This window comes from Camelus ferus, chromosome 12 (genome assembly GCF_009834535.1).
Source record: "Camelus ferus isolate YT-003-E chromosome 12, BCGSAC_Cfer_1.0, whole genome shotgun sequence".
NCBI lineage: Eukaryota > Metazoa > Chordata > Mammalia > Artiodactyla > Camelidae > Camelus > Camelus ferus.
Window position 1 is genome coordinate 32,010,159 of NC_045707.1, and position 13,371 is coordinate 32,023,529.

At 38.9% G+C, this 13,371-nt stretch overlaps 2 protein-coding genes across 11 annotated transcripts in view; one reads left to right on the forward strand and one right to left on the reverse strand.

Annotated features, from left to right (window-relative positions):
• SRGAP1 (SLIT-ROBO Rho GTPase activating protein 1) overlaps positions 1–13,371 on the forward strand; it is a 250,031-nt gene that overhangs the window by 229,981 nt on the left and 6,679 nt on the right. The window contains 4 exon segments of the mRNA XM_006192367.3: positions 931–1,010; positions 7,929–8,109; positions 9,301–9,435; positions 9,554–9,893. Coding sequence (XP_006192429.1) covers positions 931–1,010; positions 7,929–8,109; positions 9,301–9,435; positions 9,554–9,893 — 736 coding nt within the window.
• The window catches only part of LOC106730627, a 56,345-nt gene that overhangs the window by 39,226 nt on the left and 3,748 nt on the right, over positions 1–13,371 (reverse strand). For 8 of the 10 annotated variants that reach the window (XR_004324605.1, XR_004324601.1, XR_004324602.1 and 5 more), the window contains 3 exons: positions 11,527–11,621; positions 9,245–9,549; positions 7,230–7,315 (listed from right to left, as the gene is read on the reverse strand). Coding sequence is in view for 1 of the 10 variants with exons in the window: in XM_032493323.1 (XP_032349214.1) it covers positions 7,230–7,315; positions 9,245–9,258 (100 nt within the window). In the remaining 9 variants the exon portion in view is untranslated. Of the gene's footprint in view, positions 1–1,003; positions 4,482–7,229; positions 7,316–9,244; positions 9,550–11,526; positions 11,622–13,371 lie in introns of those variants that run through there. The other 2 variants (XR_001367079.2, XM_032493323.1) reach the window with 2 other exon arrangements.

The following is a 13,371-nucleotide window of genomic DNA, read 5'->3' on the forward strand; positions in this document are numbered from 1 at the left end:
CCACCCCCTGGGAAGATAAACAAATAAAACTCAGCCGTGGTGAGATTCAGAATTTTATTTTTACAGTTGTGTTTGTTTCAAGGCTAGTGTCATGTATTTCCAAATATTCAGGGCTGTATCAGTAAGGTCTGCTATATTGTTCATTTTCTCAAAGAGCAAGAATATGGGTGTCTGGTCGATACTATTTGGTGAGTTGCATTGTAGGACTTTTTGTGGTTGCTACTTCTTTGCAAACAGGGTAACAGCCTGATAATAGTCTTGCAGCGAGTAACACGTGCTTGATTATGTCCTTCTCCCATACATTGTGTTCTCTGTGGGTATTGCTCATCTTAAACAGAAAGTCAATAATGTAGTTATCCTTCTCGCCCAACACCAGCAACATATATGGGCTTTTACAGGAATGTCAGGTTTGTATTTGTGACCAGTGTGTCCCATTTATCTGCATACATTTGAGAAGAGATAGTGGTAATGTTAAAGGGCAAAATCTAACTCTCACTCAGATATAAAATGAACATGTGTCAAGACAAGATGAAAAAGATACTACACCAATTCAGAGCAGAAATAGAAGAGCCATCCATTTTTGTGCGGTAAGGAATGTTGAAATGAATTTGCAAAAACTGGTGTATCCATAGGGCGGTAATTGTATTCCACTAGAACTTAACAAATATTCATCTTTATGGATAAAAATTACTTACAATGCTATCAGTTTCCTACAAGTTAACTTTGTCTTTACAGAGTTGCAATGTGTCAGAGATGAAGGGACATACCTCCCATAGGACTAATCCTTGGAGGTGCTGGCATTCCATTGAAAGGCTCTCCAGTAACTCTTATGCCATTACAAAGTCTTATATTTTCCTTGCAGTAGCAATTACTCATTTTAGAAATTCATTCCACTTTGGCTTCACATGAATTTCTGTTTCTGCTCCCCAGTGACAGCCCATACAGTGAACACGGTACGTTGGAGGAAGTGGATCAGGATGCTGGTACAGAGCCCCACACCAGTGAAGACGGTATGTACTTGTGCTCATGCTGTTACCAGACTGGTCTTTATAACCATTTTTAAAGAATTGCTTATATTGAGAATACAAAAGAATATTTACTAAGTATGTGTAAAGTATGAAGACTATTATTACAATGAACACCTATGGAACCACCACCAAGTTTAAAAGACATCATTACTTTTGCACATCCCTGGTCCTACCGCCTTCTTTACCCACTGAGAGATAACCACTCTGTGTTTGTGCATTTAAATGGTTTACTATTTCATTTTCTATTTTCTTGAACTTTCTGCTACTGTATATATTTTCCATGATTTTTTCTACGCCGTATTACGTTCCTGAGATTCAACCATGTTGTTGCAGTTAATTTTACCACTGCATAATATTCCATTGTCTTTATTTGATTATTGATGAATGTGTGAGGTGTTTTCTGTTTTTTGCCATTAAAAACAGTGCAGCTATCAATATTTTGAACATGTATCCTATTGCAAGTATACAGGAGTTTCTCTAGGGTATATACACCTAGGAGTAAGCATGTCTTCAACCTTACTACATACTGAATTATTTTTGACAATGGTTGTAATGATACCCACTCCCACCAGCAGTGTCTCAGCCTGCTGTGTTTCAGTTGTGTGTATTCAACCCTTGATTTTATCAAATACTGTCATCTTTGCCAGTATCGTCAGTGTGTAATGGCATCTCGTTATGATTTTAATTTGCATTTCTCTGATTACTGATGAAGATGTTGTTTAAAATATAGTGTATTAATAGAAAATTTGGGGTATGGTAAGGCCACCAGATCAGGAGATGGCTGCCACTGAAAAGATAATTTGTTGCTCTCAGTTCCTTAGAGGAGGGGGCACATCAGGTTTCAGAGGGCCGGGGGGAAGCATCAGCGTCAGTCAGAAGGCAGAGGGAGAGGGAACAGCTGGGCAGGAGCTTGTATTGTGGATTGTGGTTTCCATGGGAAGGAACAGGCGAGGCAGGGTAAGCGGGTTAGGATGGCCAAGCTTGAATAATTTCAGGGCCTCTGGGGGCACCGGGGCTGTCTCTGGTTGTCTGGTTCCTGGCCCCGAAGCAACTGGGTAGTGGCCCAAAGGGTGAGAGCCGGAGAGGAGGTGATTGGGGCGTGGGCTCTGGATTGGTTGGTTTGTATGTGAAAAGCACATTGCAGGTGAGCTGTTTACTGTCCCTAGGAATATGGCTAACCCTGGGAGGTCAGACTACAGAAAGTGAAAAGCATGGTGAATGCAGATACACTGATTTTTGTATGTTTAGATGTCTTATTTTGTGAAATTCCTATCAAGTCTTTTGCCCATTTAGGGCCTATTTGCCCACTGTTAGTTTCTTTGGGCTCTTTTTGCTTGGTTTAGTTTAGTTTGGTTGGGCTTTGGTTTTTTCTTATTTATAAGAATTCTTTGTGGGTCTGGATCAGGTCTTCTTTAGGTACATGATTTGCAAATATTTTCTGCTCTGTAGCTTGTCTTTTATGTGCTTGTTATGTCTTTTGCCAAACAGGGGGTCTTAATTTTAAAGGAGTTGGATTTCCCAATCTTCTCCTTCATGGTGGTTTCACTTTGTGTCCCTTTTAAGAAATCCTTCTGTGCCATGAGGTAATGAAGAAATTCTCCCATATTCTTTTCTAAATCCTTTCAGGTTTTCTTTTCACCCATAGGTCTTAATTCTACCAGGAATTTATCTGGCGGTATGGTGTGAGGTAGGGATCTGTTCCTTCTGTCTCCGTGTGGATGCACAGTTGTCCCCTGTCCCAGCATTAATTGTCTTTTCTCTACTGCTCCACACCTTTATGATCAATCAGGTGTCTTCTATGCATAAGTCTGTTTCTGGGCTCTATTATTTTTCCACTGGTCTACTTGCCTGTCTACACCACTGTCTTAATTTTAATACCTTGGCAATATTTGGCAAAACTCAGTTTTTCAAGTTCTTCAAACAAACAACCTAAAAACCTTTGAGGTTTTGATCACAGTTCTACATATACTGATACAGAAATTATTGATATTTTTATAATATTCAGTCTTCTAATCCACAAAACATATTTCTAGTTATTCAGTGTCTCCCAATAAATGTTTATACTTCTTTCTGTAGAGGTCATTTTTCTTTCTTTTTCTGACTTAAGTTTAATGTTTAACATTAAAACACTTTTTAAATATGAACATATAAAGCCAGCAGTTTTTTCTTAGTACCTCTTTAACTGTATGCATAATCCTTTTATTCTCTCTTTAGCTGTGACTAATTTGCTTTAAACCCATCCACTGAGTTTTTATTTTTAATTTCTGTTTCTACAGGTTCTGTTCAGTTAACTCTCGTATCTGTTTGGTCAGTTTTTTATGGTCTTTTGCTCTTTACTCATAATATTACTCCTTTCCATTGTTTCAGATTATGTGTCTAATCCTTCTAATAGCTGCAGTCTTCCTGAATTTATTTTTGTTGGCTTTTGCTCTTGAGTCTTATTTCCAGTGTGTTTTATACATTTTTTACATATTTCTTAGAACTTTATGGAATTCCTTTGGGCTCAGTTGCAGGTATGTTCCTCCAGAGAGAGTTTTCATTTACTTCTGCCTGAGGCATAACCAGCTTTGGGACCACACTGGATTTTTAGTCTGAGGTTTTCCAGGCCACTCAGGTGGTATGAACTTAAACCACCAACCTGCCTGAGGACTGGAATGTGGTTGGGATTCTCTGAGAGGGTTTGTTCCAAGGTTTGAGGAAGATCATTTCCCTAAGTCGAGGGCTGAAGTGGTTACGTTTATGGAGAAGTATGGAAGGTGAGAAGGGAGGATGATTTCTAGAACTAGAAGTTCACCGTGACACTTAAGGAGTGTGATCCTTTGGTGGGGCTTGGATTGTCTACACTGAGCAGGCCGTGGGCCTAGGCTTTTGTGCAAAATAAAGCCATATTAACTAGGCAGGGGGAAATGCCCTCCAGGCAAACTCTGACTTATATTTTCTCGTGTTCTGTTGAACTCGCTAGGTTCCCATTCACCGAGTTTTTGGTCTTTAGAAGTCCTGTCATGATAGTATTCCTTACCATCATGATAGCTTATTAATGTGATTAGAAAGATTTTTTTTTTTTTTCAAATCCAGCGCTTTAGTTGATTTCAGCAGGAGGGTTATCAGGGTGTCTAGGGTCCACCCTCTGCTTTGGAAAAAAAAAGAAAGTTTGTGTTTTTCAAAGGAAGATAAATTGCCATTTTCAGAATTCCAGTTAGAAGAAATTCTTTAAAGTGAGAGCTTCTGTTTCTGTGGTGTTGCTGTGGAGAGTCTCTGAGCCCTATACCTCTGCCACTCTCTGTTCTTTTGTCTTGAGTTTCTTTGTTTCTCTGTGATTCATTCCTTTTTCACTGATGGCTTCTCTGAGTGTTTCCTTGCTTTCCCCAGTGGCAGGAAAAACCCAAGACAAAGCCCCAACCTTTCTTCCCAAACATCAGTCTCATCACTGGACCATCTGTCAGTGGGTCTTACCTATTGATGACAAAAGAGAATCTTTGCTGAGGGCTGTGTTTGAGATAACATTTTGATCATGTTCACCTGATTTTGCTGGAAAGAAAAGCCTTGCCTACAAAGGACAGATACCCTTGCCCACAGCCAGACTCTAAAGTCCTGTAACTAAATTAACTAGAGTATTGATTATCTTTTTGATCACTTAAGTATTGTATTTTCTTTTCTCTATCATGGTATCACTAGAGAGAGTAGCTTTTGTTTCCAAAAGAGAGGCTGTCACAGAACAAAATCATCATCTGCGAGGGCACTGGGTAACAGATCTAGGAGAGAAAGTGTCAGGGACAGCAAAGTCCCAAAGGGACGGTGTGATGTGCTAGCACTTTGTATAAAATTATAAGAAATGGAAATATAAGACTTGATAGCATCAGACAGTCAGAAAGTCAGCTCTGCTGAAATTTTCTTTCCCTTTGCACAAAATTATAATAGCCGTGAAGGAAAATGCAGTGATCATGTTCTCTTGTTGTTACTGATAGAAGTAGCATTCTGCAAAGTCTCTGCAGGGCCTTAAAGGACCATGTGACTCTGTATGAGGCGTATGGCACGTCGCGGTGCCCTGAGATCGATTTGCTCTGCAATGGCTAGGCTCAGATGTGTGTAAATAGCTTATTGATTGACACTCGACTGTGAAATGACTCTCATGGGAGTAGAAAGAGTCAAAATAATGAAACTGCTCAGAATTCCTAGTTGATGTGTTAGGATTACCAGTAAAATGTACCTCTGATTCACCTGGTCATTCTTTCATAACGTCTTTATGTTGGAATTAAATAAGCAGAGTCTGATCATCCTGTTACTAGTTATTTCAAAAAATAAAAAGAAGAGATAATAAGCATAGAGGACATGATGATGAAATTATGATAATATGTTCATATCTTTAAATAGTCTTAAATTGCCCTTGGCCAGCATTGACAGTGGATGATTGAATGGCATTAAAGAACATTAATTCTCTCTTCTTTTCCCTTTGACATGTACATAGGTTGTACACTATGTCATGCTGTTATCTTTCCACTTTTTTTCTCAGTAAAACAGTGTATATGGGCATGTTTACATAAGAATTTGCAAATTATATATCATGAAGTTCTTTTTAATCAATTGGCATAACTTCATTCCTCCGTGGATGTTTGTGTCCCCTAAAACATACATGTTCATTTCTGTCCCCCAGAGAGAAACGGGTAAAAAATTTGGTATCTGTCATCTCAGATCAACCAGGATTTATTCTTTATCTGCAAGTTTTCAACAAACTATATACAGTCAGAGCTTTTTATTAAAAGAGACTATTAAAACAGTATAAATAGCAGCTTTATTAAATATCTACAAGTCTGCTCATGGGGGAAGAAATAAAGAAAATACAATTTTAGGAGGGAACACCAGAGTGTTAAGGTATAATCCAAAAGTTACCATCAGTTAAAGGACTTAAACTACTGATTTAAAATTATTTTTACACCTACTTTGCTGAAAAGTTTACTCCATGCAAGTTATAGTGTTTTGGTTCTGCAATAAGAAATATTGTTCACCTTAAACATGATCCACCAGCAAAAAAATGGGGCTTTTGGTGGGGGAGGTCTTTATTTTAAATGTATCACTGAAATTCACCCAGGCCCTTCATATAAGGTAAACCCTAATCTTTTTCAACATGTTTGTTGATTTTTATGCTTTTGCCTTACATGTCGCAGAGAATGTTTGAAATTATAAAGTGAGAAAGCAGCTTAGCTGGCTAACCAAGCATTTCTTAACGCAGTTATTCCATATAAGTACAACAGATATTCAAGATCTGCAATAAACTTTGGGAAGAAATAAACTCTTTTAAATGGGAAAGTTTGTTACTAAGGGAAATAGAAGGTAAGCTCCTGAGAACATATTTGACAGGCAGGTTTTAATCTGTTACATTCTAGAGTATTTGGAAAAGTAACACATGCTCCGTTTTCAGCAAGTGAGGTACTGCTCACTGCAGAGCTAGACTCCTTTAAGCATATACCACTTGTACTGACCCTTTTTAGTTCTGTGTATTATTGAGAAGAAGTTTACTCACCTACTGTCGATAGCAGGGATGAGGAAGGTGGTGATGATGGAAGAGGGGAGGAAAGATCAGAAAGCCCCCAGTTCAGGGCTTTTTGTAATAAACTGAATCACAAAAAGCAACTCATGGAGTTGCTCTGATTAGTTTGTCCTCTTACCTGACTTCAGTATTTGTGGTCAGAATTAGAAGAGAGCTGAAGTTCCAATTCTTGGCCCAGAGTTTGATACCTTTTTTCAACTTTTTATTTACATGCAGTTGTAAGAAATGCTACAGAGAGATCTGGTACACCCTTCTTCCAGTTCCCCGCCATGGTAACATCTTACAGAAGTGTAGTAAAATGTCACAGCTAGGAAATTGGCATTGATCCGCTCCATCCACCATATTCACATTTCACCAGTTTTACGTACATTCCTTTGTGTGTGTGTTTACTTAGTTCTGTACGGTTTTATCGCACGTCTAAGTTTGTGTGACCACAACCATGGTCAAGCGCAAGAACGCTTGTATCACAAGGATGCTTCAGGGTACCCTATTTACAGCCATAGCCATTTCCTTCCTCCCCCACCCTGACCTCTGGCAACCACTAATCCATTTTCCATCTCAGTTGTTATGTCATTTCAAGCATGCCCTATGAATGGAACCATGCAATATGTGATTTTTGAGGTTGTTGTTTTTTGTTTTTTTTCTTTTTCACTCACCATTACTCCTTTGATTATCTTTTGATCTCCAGAAGACATCGTTTTTGAATCTGGTCTTTTGAGTAGGTAATATCCAGAATTTGCTTCTAAAGCCAGAAAAAAATAACAGTTGTCATGACTGTTGGTGCTAGTTTCAAGATTTGAAAGTATCCAAAAAATACATAAGGAAATTAAATGCATTCAAATAGTATTTAACGTGGTGGTGGTTTTTGTAAACTTGATTTTTTAAAAAGTATGCAACTAAAGCTTCAACTTCTTAGTGTTCTGGGATAGCGGTTCTTCCATGTTGTAAATGGTATTAACACGTTGCAGGGGAGCTCCATTAATGTCAGAATAATACTGGAGCTATTGTGGAGGATATTACAGCCCAAGGAGAGATTATATATATCATATTGCAAAGTTTTAAATATTTTTTATTAGGCTGTCTAGATCTCTAGGAAGAGGGTGTGGAAATTAAGATCTAATGATCAGAGGAGTTTTTTGCCTTGAGAAACTGGTGACAGCAAGAGAATGCTTTTCTGTAATCTCTTTTAACAGCCTCATTTGTTCATTGTCTTGATGATTTACTTATTACCTTGTTTGGTCTGGATATTAAAATGGCCTTGTTTACTTCTACAGCCTCATACAGACCTTTCAGCTAGCATACCATGCCTTCCTGACGTCCCTGTCCTAAACCGTTTTCTGGTGTGTTCTTTGTAGAATGTGAACCCATAGAAGCAATAGCCAGATTTGACTACGTGGGGCGGTCTGCCAGAGAGCTGTCCTTCAAGAAGGGTGCCTCCCTGCTGCTGTACCACCGCGCCTCCGAGGACTGGTGGGAAGGCAGGCACAACGGGGTCGATGGGCTCGTGCCCCACCAGTACATAGTGGTGCAGGACATGTGAGTAGTCCCAGTAACCACCGCCCCCCACCCCCCTGACGCCTGAGTGCTCCCAAGAGAAGGCTCCCGCTGCTGTTCTTAAATTGACCTTGGTCTCATGAGAAAAGAGCAGATGAGATTACAGGGCTAAAACTTCTGAGCTGGGCACACAGTTCTGCTTGCTAATGGGTCTTTGCTAACACTCCTTCAGGACCAGCAGGGTTTCATTTCCCAAACTCTGCCAGCAGGTTTGGAGCAAGGACTATGGAGGGGCGCCTTCTGAAGCTTTCAGGTTCTTAGAAAAACAACCCTGTGCAGAGAATGGCTTTAGGAGCTAGAGTGGCACTGCTCATTCCAGAGCCAGCTCTTCTCTGTGTCTGCCTGCTGTTTCAATTCCAGATTCCCAAGAGAGAGGATTCTGACTCCAAGCCTAAAGAGAATCATCTCCAGGCTTCTTTTTTTTTTTTTTTTAATTTTACTAATGAGAAAGCTCTACTTTCAAAAATATTGAAAGAGATATCTTCCCGTTGGGTCACAATATTAAGTGAAGGAAACAAGTTACAAAATAACATGCTCAGGATAACCTTAATTTTGTGACTAGAGCACTTTACAATGCAGCACCAATTTACAAACAGCTATTCAAGGAAAAGACAAAAATACCACATAAAATGCATACAGTGGCGGAGGAGGGTATAGCTCAGTGGTAGAGTGCATGCGTAGCATGCATGAGGTCCTAGGTTCAATCCCCACCGCCTACATTAAAAATAAAAAATAAATAAAAGAGAAGTATACAGTCACTGAAATGATTCAGCCTAACTTTTTAAATGTTAAAATGTGTGTCTCAGAAGCTAAGAAACATTATGTGTGTGTATCTGCAGACATGGCAGTCATATACATATGAACATATAAATACCTATAGTATGAATACTATACAGAGTGTGCACATCCTTGTAATATAACTACTGTTAGAATTTTAGAAAATATCCCCTTCTGTGTGTTTCTCCTCTGCTTGGGATACGTATCTACAAGTGGTTTTTATTTTGCTTTTTTGTGTATGTGAATTTTCCAACTTACCTGCAATGAAATTCTTTTTACAGTAAAAAGAAAAGTTACCTTAGTAAGAGAAGGACTTACATAGGTACATGCCATCACTTACTCTTTTGTCTCCATTCATCTAGCAGGAGACCCTCACTCTTGATTCTCGTTTTTCAGGGATGATACATTTTCTGACACTCTGAGCCAGAAAGCCGACAGCGAGGCCAGCAGTGGGCCAGTCACTGAAGACAAGTCTTCGTCCAAGGACATGAACTCCCCAACAGACCGCCATCCTGATGGCTATTTAGCCAGGTAGGTGGAGTCTGGCCACCAGGCTCCTGAACCTTCACTTCCCCAGGGCCTCTGAGGAGGTATCCACAGCCTTGCAGTATGAGCCAGTGTGATAACCTCTCCTGTTCTCTCTGTCTAGACAAAGAAAAAGAGGGGAGCCACCCCCTCCAGTGAGGCGTCCTGGCAGGACCAGTGATGGCCATTGCCCCCTCCACCCCCCACATGCTCTTTCCAACTCCGCAATTGACCTGGGGTCCCCAAGCCTGGGCAGTCACCCCCGGGGCCTGCTGCAGAACCGTGGCCTCAACAGTGACAGTCCTGAGAGGCGGCGGCGGCCGGGCCACGGCAGCCTGACCAACATCAGCCGCCACGACTCCCTCAAGAAGATCGACAGCCCTCCTATTAGAAGATCCACATCATCAGGGCAATACACAGGCTTCAATGACCACAAGCCACTGGACCCAGAGACAATCGCTCAGGTAGGCTGCTTTGAACAGGCTGTTGCATGCTAAGAACCAAGGTATGATGGAGGAGGTGTACAGAAGTTACTTTCTAGAGCCAAGGCTTTTGTATAGAATCAACCAAAGAAAATAGAAACTAGCCCATTCTTTAAGGCCGTTTGTTACCGAAGGGGCCCAAGTATATTAGATTCATCGTAATTTAAACAGGGACATGGCAGAAATGTAGGACCTAGGACAATCAAACCCATCATTGTTGAATGGCCAAGAAAATTCTGAAAAAGAAGAAGAAAGAAGAAGGACTGGTCCTTCCAGATCCTAACTGCGTGCTAGAGCCAGTAAAACAGACACGTTGATAGAATAGAATGGAGAGCCCTGAAACAACATTTTTAGTATATGATCAAAGTGACACTTTCAACTTAGGAAATGATGGAATAGTCAATAAAAAATAAAAGAAGTGAGCAATAATGATGAGCTGTTTGAAGAACAGCAGGTCTGGCTCCTCCGTTCCTCCTAAAGGCATGTGTGTCCACTTCCCAACAGTGACTACAGAGAAGGGCTTTGTAGTTTTTTCTAAAGATCAAAATTGTCAAAGTAAAAAGTAAACCAGTATTAATGGATTTTCCCATTGTTCTACCATTTCTTCCCCTCTGGTTCTTTTTGCAGCACAGGCCCTCAGAAAATGTATGTACAACAGAAAAAAAAAAACATAACCGAATCACTATGCTATACACCTGAAACTAACACAGTATTGTAAATCAACTATACATCAATTAAAAAAAAGAGAGAGAAAAGGAAATGTGTATGGCTAGTGAAAAATGAGGTGACTAGATTCAGGGTTTGCCATTTGAGTAAGCTGAAGTATCAGCTCTCACTGAAGCTTAAAAACTAAATAGATCAAAAAACAAAGTGAATGAGAAATTAACGAGACCAACAGGGGGAAGTATTAAAGATGGATTATTTTTAATAAAAAGCACTCAAGGAAATCTGCATTGATATGACAGATTTCCAAGCTATTTTCAGTGTCTTAACAAAAATGAATTTTGGATAGCAAATTAGATTGTGTGATATGTTTTTTTAAAAAATCAAACCAATTTTAAATGTACAACAGATTATCAGCAAAAATCAAAAAGACTTTTGACCTCTTTGGCTTTTTTCTAAAGAGCTTTGCAGGGTCCTTTGAGGCCTATTTAAGACCAGTGATATTTGACTATAACTGAATTTAATGATTTGAGAAATCTATAACATCCCTGCTTATAATGAGCAGGTGGAAAAGTATTTACGTTAGAGTGCGCTGGCGGGGGGATGTCAAAAAAAAATCAGTAATAAGCGCACAGATCAGTAAAGGGTATTCACAGTGTTTTGAAACAGATCTCTAGAACTTTTTCTGCCTGCCAGACTGAAACTCTGTACCCATTTAAGGACAAGTCTCTTTTTCCCCTTTCCCCTAGGCCCTGGCCGCCACCATTCTCCTTTTTGCTTCTATGAATGTGACTGCCTCATCTTAGTGGAATCATGCAGTATTTGTCTTTTTGTGACTGGCTTATTTTATTTAAACGTACTGCCTTCAAGATTCATGCGTGTTGTAGCATGTGGCAGGATTTCTTCCTTAAGGCCTAATCATCACTACATGTATAGAGCACATTTCACTTACCCATTCATCTGTTGATGGTGCACAGTTCGCCTTCTTGAAACAAATATTTTGTAATTCCCCCTTTATTTTCTGAAATAAGTTGATAGATGATGTACCTAATTAAAAAAAAAAAACATAGCAAGCCCTAAATACATTTTTTAGGAGGGGGGTTAATTTTATTTTTTATTGAAGTGTACTTGATTTATAATGTTAGTTTCAGGTGTACAACAAAGCAGTTCAGTTATACATACAGATACATATTCTTTTTCAGATTGATTTCCATTATAGGTTATTATAAGAAATTGAATATAGTTCCCTGTGCTATACGGTAGGTCCTTGTTTATGTATTTTTGTATGTAAAGCCCTAAATATATAGGAAAAATGAAGTATTATTAAAACAAATGTATTTCAGTTAATACTTAACTATACTAGAAGATGAAGTAGTGAGGTGCTTTGACCTATATGCAGACTTACCACAAATGCAGTTAAAAATGAACATTGATGTAAGAGTATTAAGTTAATTAGTCTCAACTTAATTTCCATAATGGTGTTCCCATTAGTGATAGGATTTTTCTAAAATGCTGGACCACCCGTGGTCATACAGTTCTAATCAAAACAGAGTATCACTTATATGATAGTATTAAGTTTTCTAGGAATGAAACTATGAAAAAAATTTTTATGTTTTAATTTAAATATATAAACAAATGGGGCCTAATTAAACTTACAAGCTTCTGCACAGCAAAGGAAACCATAAGCAAAACAAAACGACGACCTACGGAATGGGAGAAAATAAATATCTGCCAAAGATGAAACTGGCAAAGGCTTGATCTCCATAATATATGAACAGCTTATACTACTTAATAGGAAAAAAACAAACAACCCAATCCAAAAATGGGCAGAAGACCTAAACAAGCAATTCTCCATTGAAGACATACGAATGACCAATAGGCACGTGAAAAAATTCTCAATATCACTAATTATCAGAGAAATGCAAATCAAAACTACAATGAGGTATCACCTCACACCAGTCAGAATGGCCATCATTCAAAAGTCCACAAATGATAAATGTTGGAGAGGGTGTGGAGAAAAGGGAACCCTCCTACACTGTTGGTGGGAATGCAGTTTGGTGCAGCCACTGGGGAAAAACAGTAGGGAGATTCGTCAAAAGACTGAAAATAGACTTACCATATGACCCAGGAATCCCACTCCTGGGCATATATCCAGAAGGAACCCTACTTCAAAAAGACACCAGCACCCCAATGTTCATAGCAGCACTGTTTACAATAACCAAGACATGGAAACAACCTAAATGTCCATTGACAGATGACTGGATAAAGAAGTTGTGGTATATTTATACTATTCAGCTATAAAAATGACAACATAATGCCATTTGCGGCAACATGGATGTCCCTGGAGAATGTCATTCTAAGTGAGGTAAGCCAGAAAGAGAAATACCATATGATACCCACTTATATGTGGAATCTAAAAAAGAAGATGACGACAAATGAACATAAATATAAAACAGAAACAGATTCACAGATGTAGAATCGAAACTTGTGGATGCCAGTGGGGAGGAGGGCAGGAAGGGACAGACTGGGAGTTTGAGATTTGTAGATACTGACAGGTATATATAAAATAGATAAACAAGTTTATACTGTATAGCACAGGGAAATATATACAAGATCTTGTAGTAGCTCACGGTGAAAAAGAATATGAAAATGAATCTGTATATTCATGTATGACTGAAAAATTGTGCTGTACACCAGAAATTGACAGAACATTACAAACTGACTATAACTCAATAAAATTTAAGTAAAAAAAAATTTATATTCTAGACTCAGATTGTTATAAATGTTTGGAGGACAT